Raw genomic sequence first — 15750 nt, forward strand, 5'->3', positions numbered from 1 at the left:
GCTGCTCCCTGTGTTAGGGGTCGCCACAGTGAACTAAGTCGCACGAAGACTTGGCAGTTATTTTTACGACGGATGTCCTTCCTGACGCAACCACAGACACTGAGCTACCACAGCCCTCTGTGTGGAGCAGAGAGCTGCTATCTACAACACCCGGAGGAACAGATGGTGGGGGTTAAGGGCACCACTCAAGGACCCAGAGTGGGGTGAATGAGGGTGGGGACAGGTGTGGGCATTTCGCCTACCTCACCCACATTTTTAATGTTGTTGGTACTGGGGCTTGAACCGGCAATCTTCCGATCACAGGCTCACCTTCTCTAACCTCTGCGCCACCACTTTTCAAGTTTGGGCCATCTGCTTTATTTATTTTCTGTACCTCTGAAAGCTTTTGTTGTCTTTTTGCACTGATTCGGTTCTTCATGCTGTCATCTCCAACGTCTCACCATCCATCCATTGACACAAAGCTTATGTGCAGCAGCTCCTTCTTCGACAGCTGGATCGATTGCCTTTAACTTGAAAGCTGCATCATCTGCATTTCTTCATGTGTTTTCCATGATGAGGGTCTGTGCATTAGAGTTGCATTCGGGCCTAAAAAAATCAGACCCAGCCTGGCCCGCCCCGAACTTGTATCAATTTTTCCAAGCCCGACCTGAAACTGACCAACTAATTGTGATTACAGGCCTGAACCTGAAAAAAAGCCCAACCCTGACATTTTATAAAATTAGACTTTTACTGCCTTTGTAAGGGGCAGCACGGTGGCGCAACTGGTATAGCTGCTGCCTCTCAGTGAGCAGGTCCCTGGTTCAAATCCCGGTCTGGGGGCCTTTCTGGGTGGAGTTTGCATGTTCTCGTCATGCATGCGTGGGTTTTCTCCAGGTACTCCAGTTTCCTCCCACAGACCAAAAACATGCATGTTAGGCTGATTGGTAACTCTAAATTGTCCCTAGGTGTGAGTGAGAGAGTGAATGGTTGATTGTCTCGTTTGTCTCTATGTGTCCCTGTGATGAACAGTCCAGGGTGTACCCCGCCCCTCACACTGTGATTGCTGGACATGGGCACCGGCGACCCCCGTGACCCAAAATGGAAGAAGCGGGTAAAAAATAATGGATGGATGCCTTTGTAAGCAAATGAGTTTGACATGTCTTTCAGGTACACCTGCACCTTCATCTGGACCTACTGTGTTCTGTGTTTGTTTGTCTCTCCTTCCTGTTCCTCTCAAACCCAGCTGGTCAAAAGCAGATGGCCGCTTGTCCTGAGCCTGGTTCTGCTGGAGGTTTCTTCCTTTTAAAAAGGGAGTTTTTCCTTTCCACTGTTGCCACTGTACTTGCTCAGGATGGGAGACTGCAAGGAAGTGACGATTCAACGAGTCTGCTGAATTCCATAGAGAACTTTACTAATTGGCTTTTTTATGCATGTGAATGGGGTGGCACAACTTGTAGAGCTGCTGCATCTCAGGGAGAAGGTTGCAGATTCAAATTTCGGTCCGGGGGGAGTGGTGGCGCAGAGGTTAGAGAGGTGGGCTTGTAATCCGAAGATCGCCGGTTCACGCCCCGGCCCCGACAACATCAAAATTGTGGGTGGGGTAGGTGAAACACCCACACTTGCCCCCACCCTCATTCGCCCCACTCTGGGCCCATGAGCAAGGCCCTTAACCCCCACCATGTGCTCCCTAAACAGGTCTCTCTTGAAAATGAGTTCTCGTGTCTCAATGAGACTAACCTGGATAAATAAAGGCTAAATGAAAAAAAAAAAGAAATGTATGTTAAACTGATTGGTAACTCTAAATTGTCTCTAGGTGTGAGTGAGAGAGTGAATGGTTGTTTGTCTCTATGTGTCCCTGTGATGAACTGGAGACCTGTCCAGGGTGTACCCCGCCCCTCGTACAGTGATTGCTGTACATGAGCACTGGCGACCCCCATGACCCAAAATGGAAGAAGCGGGTAAAATATAATGTATGTATGTATGTGTGAATTGGCGCTATATAAATAAACTGAATTGAATTGATGGTTTTAAAAACGTATTTCAAAGAAAGGAAGATATAAGACTTCTTGTTTACTATCAAGAGTCAGCGAATAATTATAGTTATTATAATATTATAGTTATTAAAGGTCGGGGGACATGCACGGCTGATGATCCAGTTGTCCATCTGCAACAATCTGCCCCCAAAACTATGGTAAAAGGGGGATTAATTACATAAAATGCTAATTAGTTAATGTGCAGTGCCTGGAGCTGACAGCACAAAAAACTTATATTGTTTTAGGTGTAAGAATAACCCAGTACAGTAAACAGAAAATAATTGAGCCACACAGGCAAAAAGCTCTCATAAATAAACTAATAATAGCTTGTCCACCAAGGACAACATTTAAGAAAGTTAACACAATTTAATCAAGCCATCAGTTTTGCCCCACAAACCCCCAAATGCTTCATCCCACAATATTTCCATATCAACACATGAAATCCATAAACCCCATAAATAAAAAACAACAAGTTGATCAAACTTTCAGTCCAACTGTTTGAAGGAAAGCTCATTTTGAAGGAGGATGAGGGAAACGCCCACTCAGTCTAGGCGTCGGTGCACCAAAATAAAAAGAAACGATCGCACCAGATCTCAATGTTCATAGGCTTTAGCGTGCCTCCGCTGCAGTCCTAGATAAGAAAAAAAAATCTACCACGATCCAAACTCGGGGTGAAGAATAATCTGCAGGTAATCCAGGGCAACGGCCTCATGCCAGATCCTCTTTGGCAATAGTGCAGTTGCACATAAAGTAAAAAAACAAAAACTAAAAAGTCTGTCACTTCTAAAACCGCATCAAAAGCTCGACCCGATCCGGCCCGCCCATCAAGCACATAATTTTGATCCAACCCAGCCCGAGTTTAGGGTCAGGCTGGTTTGGGCAAAAAAATTGCAGCTCTACTGTGCATGAAACGCAAAAGAGCAGATCTGAAGAATTTAGTATGAGTGTGTTTGATTCATGGTAATTTGAAGTTTCATTGGTCCACTGTGACCTGTTTGATAATTTCACTGGTCTGATTAAAAAAAATAAAATTTTTAAACTTTATTTATACAGGCAGTCTCACTGAGTCACGAGGACCCACCCCCCAAGAGAGACGTGTACTGGGCAGCTATGTGAGCACCCGGGTGTGCCGAGGCTAAATGTTTTGGTGGCATGAAGCTCGTTAGCCGTCAAAAATCCATAAATTTGCTGCAGCCTTGTATAAGCCGCAGGATTCAAAGCTGTGAAAAAAGTAGCTGCTTATAGTCCAGAACGTACAGTATTTAAAAAGGCAGATGTATATCTTTCCACAATGTAACACACAGCAGCTGTCTGTCTGATGCGTTTAAATCTATAGATTAGCAGCAGAATGCATACTGTGACAGTCAAAGCAATTATTTCTTTCTATTAAAAGAATAAACAGCTGTAAGATAAAACACAGAGAGAACTACCAGTAAATAAACACAGTTCCACAGAAACTAAACCTGTTAAAGTCTCAATGGAAAACACACTTCCTCATAAACAGGATATAAATTTGTGCTGTATTTGCTATTTTTATAAACTCTACAAACGTGATGGCTCATGTTTCCATAAATAAGACATGTACCGTTTCTTTATAAACATGTTTATGTATCAGCTCTTTTAACCATTAATGACAAAACAAATGGGTCGAAAGAAACGATATAAACAATAATCAGAACAGCTTTGAAATCCTCAGCTGAGGGCAACATCCTCATCCAAATATTCTTTATGACAGCATCTTTACTGGTAATCAGTAGAACATGTAACAACGCTGGAAATATAATGGAAAGGAGTAGGTCCTTATCTAATGTTGGAGAAAGTATAAAAATAAACTGATCAAATTTTTTACACTAAGAAACATAAAAAAAAATTAAAAGCACAACTTGATTACTATATTGTTGATGCCTGTGCTCCTTGTTGTACTGTATTGAATCATTTTAGTGTTATGACTTAAAGCTACACATTATCCCACCACCTTTAGCAAGTAAATGTTGAATTTGCTAACTGGGTACACAATATTCTTGGGAAGCACCTGGAAGCGTATCCATTAGAGTATCCAGTGTTTGGATAGCTGAAGTTGTGCTGCTTGGATGATCTGCTCAGCCCCCACCAGCTCTTGGCAGCACACAAACAGCTATGAAAAATCCACCATCATTTGAATGCACCATTAAAGAGGGAGATAAGCCACTCGGGGCAGTGAATAACAAAGTAGGGCAGAGGGCAACTTGGAACAGCATGTGTTGGTTCACAACCATAACCAAATCTCAAATACCTGAAGGCAGATATGCACACTCTGAAAAAGTCCTTCTCATGCACTTAGAAGGAACTGACTAAAATATTAATAACTCCAGGAGATTCAGTTTGTTGTGTCTGCTTGGGAAAAGAAACGTGTGAACATGTTTGTTTTTTAAATTTCTATATTCTGATCCAAAAAAAAGACTGAACAAAGATAAAAGGTGTGACTGTCGCCAATGTAAACTTGTGACGAGTCATTTTTCAGCAACAAAACAACCAGGAAACAGCCAACAAACCATACATAAAGTCACACACACACACTTAGATAAACTCCCAGCCCATGTGCCTTTCAGTTCGTATTCAGGGGAGCAGAGCGCTGCCACGTGAGTGCACCATCTCACTTCACTCTCATCCCTCCACTCTGCACACGGGCACTGTTCTTACCATCTGCCTGTCGGGTGAACTGAATGGATCTGAACAGACAACGCTTATGTGTAGTCACGATTTCTGACCATCTTAAAGTTAAATATGAACAAGACTAAAGTGTAAAATGCTTTTTGAAGAGGCCACAGCCAGAAAAAGAGGGACTGGCCCAACTAACTTTCAGCTGAACAGACCAAAATCTAATCTGTCAGATGAAGAAATCACCACACAGAACTTTGTTTCAAACTGTCAGGCATTAGGTAATAAAGCTAAACTCCTTTATAATTGTTGCAGAGTATTGAAAAAAAAACAAGAAAAACAAGCTCTACTGCAAAGTCAGTGAGGAATCTCTTACACATTAGAAAAAAAAACACATTCTTGCACTCAGCTAAGGAAAATTGCACCTCTATGCCTGCATGCACCTTCCTAAAGCAGTCAAAAATAATTAACAAGCATCATTTAGAAGCACTTTGGGAAAGTGTTGCACTTTAAAACAATCAGCCAAAAAAGCACTGCAACATGAGAAAGGCGACAAAATGCAAATTGCAACAAGCAGATGTGTTAAGAAGTAAGAGATTTTCAAGATGAATTAACAAAAAAATCACAAAATATTCCCATAAAGGCACAATTAACCGACAGCTTTAAACTTTTTAATATTACTAATCTATATAAAAAAGAAACAATTATTCCAACATATATATATATTTATATATATATATATATAAAAAAAAAAAAACTGGATTGTTGTCACCTAGAGAAAAGAGAAACGCTGAAAGAGAATGTCAAAATTATGTATGAAGGTCCAAAAAGTCCTGTTCCAACTAAAACTGGAAAAAAGAAGGGGGGAACCAAACTAAAAAGTAGGATTAGTGTTTAACGTCTTGGGCAGATCAAAACGTAAGTCTACAACTGGACAACCAGAGACAGGACAGATGTGAAGACGTGAAGTTTACTTGCGGTACAGTCCTACCTGTTTGGCTGAGCTGAGAGGTGCTCCGACTCTTGCGCGACATGCCAACCATGGCCTGCATTTTGGCACCGATGCTGGAGCGCCTCTTCTTGTTGTCAGTGCCTACCGTGCTGACTGCCGTGTCTGACTGACTGCCATCCGTCTTCTCCAGGTTACACATGTCGCCGCTGACGCTTGTGCTCTTGGTCATGTTCACTCCCCCGGACGAGCCCATCTGCCTGTTTTTCATTTTGGATGCAAAGTCACTGTCAGCCACCACCATTGAAAGGGGGCAGACAAAGACGGTGGGGGTGGACAAGGTGTAGGAGAAAGGAGGACAGCAAAGATGAAGTGAGAGGAAAGGTCAGGGAGAGGCACACAGGAGCAAAGAATGAAAGAGGGATGAGGAGAAAGTCAGGGAGTGATAAGGTGTAGGGGTGAAAAGGAGAGAAGGACAGAGTTCAGGTGTAGAAGTTCATGACTCACAGCATAAACATCTTTAGGAATGTGGGAAATTTGCTAAACTTTTCACAAACTGTGCATGCAACTACAAGCAGCTGTTCCTAACGCTGATTGTTTTGACACATGATTAAAAGCTACAGTCTAAAATAATGGAAATTTAACTGTAACCAGCAGGAACATTATCTTTAAGCATTTAAGATGTTTTTATGCTCTCAATGTGGAGAATATTTACCTACACCTATTTTAAATGTATCTACTATACATGAAACATTAACATTTATGTTACATCTGCTTTGCACCTAAGTTGTATTAACAACTTTGTCGAATTGAAACAAACATAAAAGCTGCTTTTTTCTGCTTTGTTCTCCATCGCTTCCCATTTGAAGCAATGTAGGCCAGTGCCCAAATGAAAGCCTTATTTTAGCTCTGCCAGTAAAACGATCTTTAAGACACAAATTACATTCTTTATCATGAGCTCTTAATGGGATGAGGTTCATGTAACTCCCTCAGGCTGCTGTTCATTAATTTATTACTGGCCTCCATCATGTAGCTGCATTATAAAAACAACTTGTGAAGAGAAACGCTGTTCAAAACATGAGACGTGGTTATATACATCAGTTGGACTCTTCACACTGATCTTGGATGCCATAAACACGGGTGATTAACTTTGTTGTAGTGAAATTAAGCAATTGATTTGAAATAAAAATCAATTAGCCTGGATATAATTTAACCCTGCCCAGAGTGATGGGCTCATTTGAATATTATTCACATTTTTCCAGATATGCGTTTCTGTGTTTAGAAATGCTGAGTCCCAGAGAAAGAGGTCTTTCAAAGGTCTACGTTTATTTATTTGCCACTGGTGATATAAGCTGTATGAGACCTAATGAACTCATGACACCTCTGCAGGAGTATGAGATGTTTTATTTATAGCACTTGTAGTTCAGTTCTATTCTGTTATGGTTCATTATGTGCTCTAATACATAAATACTGAATCCATTTTGATGGTTTATTGTCTTTGATCAGTAAATGTCAGTGTGAAGCTTTAAAGCAGACTTCAATCAACCCAACTCTGATGACTCTGATGATTTATTGGTTACAGGTAACATGTTAAAACATGCTTTTTTTTTAAGCTCAGTTCAGATCACTAATGGGTTCATTTTTAAATAAAACTAGATTTTAAATCATAAAACAAACTTAATGATAATAACTGCTGGATGTCCGGCCCCTGAGCTCTTGGCTTTCAGTAACTGTGCCCTTCTGAGCAATTTAGTTGAATAATGGTTTAGATCATATGAGCACAGAGGCTGCTCAGGCCCTTTTGATTTCAAATTTATGTTCTATGAAATACTAAAAAACATTCACTGACTGAAAGTACTTGTTACAGCTTATACAAATGCATCTCTAGTCAAAGTAGAAATCCTTTGCAAGTCTAGATGGCTAGATGAAAATGCAGCTCAACAAAGATGTTTTAAAAGCATCAGGGTTATGTCCCTGTTGCAGATCTAAGAGAGAATATTACACTGAGCCTGACTTCAGTAAACAGAAGTGAATAAAATGATTGATTAGCGCCTCCTCTCGGTACGGTACCACTAGACTTTGAACAGGTCTTGTCACAGAGTCCAGATGCATCGTTTAAATATGCTTTGAAACTGGGACTTCCCATAATATTATTCAACCCCAGCCAGAAGAACACAGTGTGCCTCATCCTGCAGATTGCTCTCGGTGTGTTGTCATCTAGGCCAAGATGTTCCCAGGGCAAAGAAAGCACGGTGATGCGTTTGCTTACAAAATTGTTGACAGGTTTAGTTACACCATGCTGTCTATTGTGAATAAATTTAACTACTGCACATAAAATTACTATGAAAATTGGTGTCTTGTTACACATAATCACCAACCAAAAGATAAAGTTTATTTTAGTTGGTGAAAGAAGGCAATATGACAATAACAAGGGAATTTAATAAATAAATAAATAAATAATCTGTCCTATGTTCATGTTTAATCTAATAAATGAGGCTGTGACCCACTCTGTGTGCATCTGTCGAGGTGGTGCAACAATATAAAGATCTGAGAACTGTTCTTGATGACAAATTGACCTTTGACCCCCACGTGAACTCACTTTGTAAGAAGGCTCACCAGAGAATGTATTTTTATCAGAAGTTCTGTGGTTTTAATTTTGATTCAACTTTTATGATAATGTTTTATTCATGTTTTATTGAGTCTCTTAACTTTCACCTTCATCTGTTAGTTTGGACTTTTGACATGTAAGAACAAGAAGAAACTCTCAGGAATTGTCAGGATGTGCAGCAAAACTTCTGGCATAGCCCTGCAGAACCTCACTGACCTGCAGAACCTCACTGACCTACACAAGGCGAGGTCAGTGAACAAGGCCAGGCTGGTTCTGGCAGATCCTGATCACCCACTCCATGGTGAGGTCAGGTTGTTTCCATCTGGATGCAGGCATCTGTTGCCCAGATGTAGAAGAACAGACTGAAAAACTCATTGATACCTGTAGGGATCAGACTTCTCAATAAACAATGATGATTTCTGTTCTGTTATTTTAATGTCTTGTATGGATGTTTTGTGTCTAATGACTGTGAAACAAATTGCCCCTTGGGGATAATAAAGATTCTTGAACTAGAATGTGCATTAAGTCACTTGTTGGTTTAGAAAAGTAATTTACTCTAACTCACTAAAAAATGACAAAAACACAAGAGAGTGAATGGTTGTTTGTCACGTTTGTTTCTATATGTCCCTGTGATGGACTGGAGACCTGTGCAAAGTGCCGCCACACTCCCCTGCACAGAGACTGCAAGAGACAGATACCAGCTCACCCACAACCCTGAACGAACCTGGGCTCGAACAAGCAGCTCCAGGATTAAGAGGCCGCAGCACTGAGCACCGATCTACCACAGCCCCTTCAGTATGCTCAGTAGTTTTTCAATGTTTAATTAGTTGAGATAAAATTTGCGGGCACCTAAAATAAAACCAGTTTTCTCAGAGTGCAATCAGATAGTTCAACAGCGCTTATTAACTTACAGTAAAAACAAACAAATAATAAAGCAAATGACAGACAGAAATGCCTCCACAGGCTAATTAATGTTTGTATTTTGTCTTGATTAGATGTTGTAAAACACAGTTTTATCCAAACATTAATAATATAATAATTACTGTTGCTTAGTAACAACATGTTTTATGACTAGACTTAAAAATCAATCCTTGCAAATGTTTACTCTGTAAAATAAATAATCGTGGAACACTTGATTGCAATTTGCTCATTGTAGTGACATTGGTTTTAAATATGATGTACTGCATAACAAACAGTATACTTAATAATATAATAAATATAATAAAATACAATATAATATAATGCAATAAATAATATATATATATATATATATATATATATATATATATATATATATATATAAAACTTAATGTATTCTATTATTTCAATATCTGTAAAATATTTATAGCATTCTACCTATTTCTTTATTAAAGGGTAACATTTTGTAAACCTTGTAGAGAGTACAAATGTGTCTATTGGAACTAATATTAACTTTATTTATTTATTTATTTTTACAAAAAATTGCTAAAACTCATAGGTAAAGAGAATTAAATGTTATACTGTTGTCATGAAGGAATAAGAGCAGATCACACAGACAGAAGGAATGTGTTGGCTTAAAACAGGGTTAGACAAGGTTACTTTCAGTCAAGACAACATGTCTGAAACTGAAAATTTGAAGGTTTGGATGTTTTCCTGGTATATATTTACTTACCTAAAACAATAATAACAATGACAGTGAGACCTGGAGGGTTGTGGTTGGGAGGAACGGGCCCCCTGATCTGAACCAGAGTGGTGTTCTGTTGTTGGACTTCTGTGCTCGTCATGGATTGTCAATAATGAACACCTTGTTCAAGCATAAGGGTGTCCATATGTGCTCTTGGCACCAGGACACTCTAGGCTGCAGTTCGATGATCGACTTTGTCATCGTCTCATCTGATCTGCGGCCACATGTCTTGGACACTCGGGTGAAGAGAGGGGCGGAGCTGTCCACTGATCACTACCTGGTGGTGAGTTGGCTCCGATGGTGGGGGGGGATGCCGGTCAGACCTGGCAGACCCAAATGTATTGTGAGGGTTTGCTGGGAACGTCTGGCAGAGTCTCCTGTGAGACGGAGTTTTAACTCCCACCTCCGGGAGAACTTCGAACATGTTCCGAGGGAGGTGGGGGACATGGAGTCTGAGTGGACCATGTTTCGTGCCTCTATTGTCGAGGCGGCTTACCGGAGCTGCGGCCGCAAGGTTGTCGTGCCTGTCGTGGCGGCAACCCTCGAACCCGATGGTGGACACCGTCGGTGAGGGATGCTGTCAGGATGAAGAAGGAGTCCTATCAGGACTTTTTGGCCTGGGGGACCCCAGAAGCAGCTGATGGGTACCAGCAGTCCAAGCGACATGCAGCTCGGGTGGTCACTGAGGCAAAAACTCAGGCATGGAAGAAGTTCGGAGAGGCCATGGAGAATGACTTCCGCACGGCTTCGAGGTGATTCTGGTCCACCATCCGGCGTCTCAGGGGGGGAAAGCGGTACGCCACCAACACTGTTTATAGTGGGAGTGGTGTGCTGCTGACCTCAACTCGGGATGTTGTGGGTCGGTGGGCGGAATACTTTTGAAGGCCTCCTCAATCCCACCGGCATGTCTTCCACTGAGGAAGTGGAGCCTTGGGGACTCTGGGTCGGGCCCTCCAATCTCTGGTGTTGAGGTCACCGAGGTGGTTAAAAAGCTCCTCGGTGGCAGGGCCCCGGGGGTGGATGAGATTCACCCAGAGTTCCTTAAGGCTCTGGATGTTGTAGGGTGTGTTGGCTTACGCGACTCTGCAATATTGTATGGACATCGGGGGAAGTTCCCCTTGATTGGCAGACCGGGGTGGTGGTCCCCCTATTCAAAAAGGGGGACCGTAGAGTGTGTTCCAACTACAGAGGAATCACGCTCTTAAGCCTCCCTGGTAAGGTCTATTCGGGGGTTCTGGAGAGGATGGTCCGTCGGATAGTTGAACCTTGGATTCAGGAGGAGCAGTGCGGTTTTCGTCCTGGCCGTGGAACACTGGACCAGCTCTACACTCTCAGCAGGGTCCTGGAGGGTGTGTGGGAGTTTGCCCAACCGGTCTACATGTGCTTTGTGGACTTGGAGAAGGCGTTCGACCGCGTCCCTCGGGGAACCCTGTGGGGGGGACTCTGGGAGTATGGGGTACCGGGCCCTTTGATACGGGTTGTTAGGTCCCTGTATGACCGGTGTCAGAGCCTGGTCCACATCGCCGGCAGTAATTCGGGCTTGTTCCCTGTGAGAGTTGGACTCCGCCAAGGTTGCCTTTTGTCACAGATTCTGTTCAAAACTTTTATGGACAGAATTTCCAGGTGCAGCCAAGGTGTTGAGGGGATCCGTTTTGGTGGCCTTAGGATTGCGTCTCTGCTTTTTGCAGATGATGTGGTCTTATTGGCTTCATCAGATCGTGATCTACAGCTTTCGCTGGAGCGGTTCGCAGCCAAATGCGACACGGCCGGGATGAAGATCAGTTCCTCCAAATCAGAGGCCATGGTCTTGAGCCAGAAAAGGGTAGAGTGCCCTCTCCGGGTCAGGGAGGAGGTCCTACCCCAAGTGGAGGAGTTCAAGTATCTTGGGGTCTTGTTCACGAATGAGGGAAAATGGAGCGTGAGATCGATAGGCGGATAGGTGCAGCATCTAAAGTGAAGCAGGCACTGTACAGGTCTGTCGTGGTGAAGAGAGAGCTGAGTCAAAAGGTGAAGCTCTCAATTTACCGATCAATCTACGTTCCTACCCTCATCTATGGTCACGAGCTTAGGGTTGTGACCGAAAGAATGAGATCTCGGATACAAGCAGCCGAAATGAGTTTTCTCCGCAGGATGTCTGGGCTCTCCCTTAGAGATAGGGTGAGAAGCTCGATCATCTGGGAGGGACTCAGAGTAGAGCCACTGCTTCTCCACGTTGAGAGGAGCCAGTTGAGGTGGCTTGGGCATCTGTTTAGGATGCCTTCTGGACGCCTCCCTGGTGAGGTGTTCCGGACATGTCCCACCGGGAGGAGGCCTAGAGGAAGACCCAGGACACGCTGGAGGGACTATATTTCTCGGCTGGCCTGGGAACGCCTCGGGATTCCCCCGTAAGAGCTGGCCCAAGTGGCTGAGGAAAGGGAAGTCTGGGCTTCCCTACTTAGGCTGCTACCCCCGCGACCCGACCCCGGATAAGCGGAAGAAAATGGATGGATGGATGGAAAACAATGATAAGTCGGTTTATAACTTTTTTTTTTCCCAATTAAATTCATTAATGACTTAGTGGCAGTGCACAGCCATTGGAAAATGGAAAGTCAACTATTCGTAATTCTAGGGTTTTATGTATCAGGACATCATCAACAATGATCTGGTTCAGATATTTTACATCTAACCTCAAGTGTACCAACACACACAGGAACTCAGCCTGACTGAAATGATGTAGCAAAAATAAGAAAACTGTGCAGGAACAAATGTCTGCAAACGTCACTGAAATGAAGCAGCCTTGAAAAGAAGGGTTAGGCTTGATCCAGTGGGCCAAAATTCATCCACAACCATGTGAGATACTTTTAAAGTCAAACAGAAAACAATTAAATTCAGTTTATTTATATAGTGCCAAGTCATAACTGAAGTCATCTCAGAGCACTGAACAGAAACATTCATCCATCCATTATCTTTTACCCGCTTCTTCCATTTCCATGTCCAGCAATCACTGTGCGAGGGGCGGGGTATACCCTGGACAGGTCTCCAGTCCATCACAGGGACACACAGAGACAAACAAGACAAATAACCATTCACTCTCTGTCTTTTTGTCATTTTTAGTGAGTTAGAGTAAATGACTTTTCTAAACCAAAAAACACTTTCTCACTCACACCTAGGGACACTTAAGAGTTACCAATCAGTCTAACATACATAACATACAAGTTTTTGGTCTGTGGGAAGATACCGGAGTTCCCGGAGAAAACCCGCACATGCACGGAGAGAATGTGCAAACTCTACCCAGAGAGGCCCCCGGACTGGGATTTGAACTGGCAACCTTTTTGCTGAGTGGCAGCAGCTCTACCAGTTGCGCCACCGTGCTGCCCAGAAACATTCATATATATATATATATATATATATATATATATATACACCAAGATGGCCGCGCTCAGAGCAGTTGCAGCTTCACAGGCTCCCGGTACCATCCCAGTTTTTAGAAGTTTTGATATTGACTCTGTGCCTGACTCTGCGCGATTTATGCGTGTGAACTATAGCCGAACCGAACTGATGAGAATAGGAGCGGATTTGCCACGAAATATAGCAGAAATCAGCAACAAACTCAAAGCTACGCTCGGCAGAATGCAGATCTTAAAGTCATCTACCTGGAAGCTGCAGCAGAGGCGTTCCAGCGGGCAGAAGAGGAAGCGCTGCTCCCGGCTTAAGAGGAGAGGATGCCGGGCGGGGGTTATGGTGAGGCTACGAGCTAACGCTAAAGCCGGTAAACTCCCCATGCCGTCTCTCTTTCTGTCGAATGTCCGCTCGTTGGACAACAAGGTGGATTTACTTCGTCTGAGAGCGGGCGCCTCAGAAGATGAAGAAGTGTGCAGTGCTTTGCCTCACAGAAACGTGGATTACAAGTGAAACGCCGGACTCAGTCTTCCAGCTGGATGACAGACTTTTTTTTCGAGCGGACCGCTGCAGCGAGCTAACGGGGAAATCACGGGGGGGCGGAGTGTGCATTTACGTGAGTAAAAGTTGGTCCACGAACTGTACTGTTGTAAATAGCTCATGCTCGAAGGCTTTGGAGCAAATAACAGTGAAATGTCGGCCACATTATCTACCCCGAGAGTTCACAGTGACTTTTATCACAGTTGTTTACATTCCTCCGGACGCTAATGCTAATGAATCACTGCAGGAGCTTCATGATATCATCAGCTCGCTGCAGAACAAACACCCCGAGGCTCTTTACGTGGTAGCCGGAGACTTTAACCACGTGAATCTAAAGGACTGTCTCCCAAGCTTTAATCAGCATGTGACGATTCCAACACGTGGAGACCGCACGCTGGACCGTGTTTACACGAACGTAAAAGATGCATACAAAGCCGAACCCCGCCCCCACCTAGGACTGTCAGACCACATCTCAATCTTCCTGGCTCCTGCTTACATGCCCCCGCTGAGACGCTCCAGACCGGTTCAAAAGAAAGTTAAATGTTGGATCCAGGACAGTGGCCCCATACTGAGAGATTGTTTTGATCGAACAGACTGGCAGGTTTTCAGAGAAGCTGCTGAAAATGGAGGTTCGCTTGATCTTGACCAATACACATCCTCAGTACTGGGTTACATTAGTACATGTACTGACACAGTCTCCACTATCAGAAATGTTAAAAGCTACCCAAACAGAAAACCTTGGCTGAATGCAGAGGTGCGTACCCTGCTGGAAGCCAGGAACACTGCCTTCAGGTCTGGAAACTCAGAGGAGCTGAGTAGGACAAGAAAAGAGCTGGTTGCTGGTATTAAGAGGGCCAAGGCCACATATGCAAAGAGGATCGAGGGTCAATTCATCTCACAAGACCCTCGGAGCATGTGGAGGGGCATTAAGTGCATAACAGATTATAAAGGAAGGAGTGAACAATGTCCCAAAGACCCATCTCTGCCTGATGCCCTCAACAAGTTCTATGCACGCTTTGAAGACCCGAACAGACCACCCAGCACCAGACTCACCTCACCACCGGATGAAGAGCATCTCAGCGTGACCTCAGCAGAAGTAAGGAGTACCTTCAGGAGGATTAATCCGCACAAAGCAACTGGCCCAGACAACATCCCCGGAAAAGTGTTGAAGGAATGTGCTGATCAGCTCTGTGAGGTGCTGGCAGACATCTTTAACACCTCACTTACCCTGGAGACAGTTCCCACCTGCCTGAAGACTGCCACCATCATCCCAGTCCCAAAAAGCTCTACAGTGACTGGTCTGAATGACTATCGGCCAGTGGCCCTCACCCCGATAGTCGCTAAATGCTTCGAAAAACTGGTCATGACTCACATCAAAACAACCATCAACATCAACGAGGACCCTCATCAGTACGCATACCGTGAGAACCGATCAACAGAGGATGCAATCTCCTCTGTGGTCCACACTGCACTCAACCACCTGGAGCAGAAAAACTCTTACGTCCGTATGCTCTTTGTGGACTTCACATCCGCCTTCAACACCATGATCCCCCAAACCCTGATGGACAAACTATCCACACTAGGACTAAGCCCCTCCATCTGCAACTGGGTACTAGACTTTTTAACAAACAGACCACAGTTAGTGAGGATCCACAACCTCTCCTCCTCCACCATAACCCTCAGCACTGGCTCTCCTCAGGGATGTGTGTTGAGCCCCCTCCTGTTTACTCTGCTCACATATGATTGTGCAGCTACCCATCCAGGCTGTCACATTGTAAAGTTTGCAGATGATACAGCGGTGGTGGGATGCATCACAAACAATGATGAGTCCAGCTACAGGCAGGAGGTGGAACACCTGGAGAGCTGGTGCAGAGAGAATAACCTTCACATCAATGTGAAGAAGACAAAGGAGATGATTGTGGACTTCAGAAGGAACAAAAACACCTACACCCCCCTGAACATA

At 43.8% G+C, this 15750-nt stretch overlaps 1 protein-coding gene across 1 annotated transcript in view; it reads right to left on the bottom strand.

The window, feature by feature from the left end:
- rims2a (regulating synaptic membrane exocytosis 2a) overlaps window positions 1-15750 on the bottom strand; it is a gene marked incomplete in the record, with an annotated part of 256836 nt that overhangs the window by 18105 nt on the left and 222981 nt on the right. The window contains 1 exon segment of the mRNA XM_037676440.1: window positions 5641-5858. Within this exon segment, the coding sequence (XP_037532368.1) occupies window positions 5641-5858 (218 nt within the window).

This window comes from Nematolebias whitei, chromosome 5 (assembly GCF_014905685.2).
Source record: "Nematolebias whitei isolate Nwh7 chromosome 5, NemWhi1, whole genome shotgun sequence".
Lineage (NCBI taxonomy): Eukaryota > Metazoa > Chordata > Actinopteri > Cyprinodontiformes > Rivulidae > Nematolebias > Nematolebias whitei.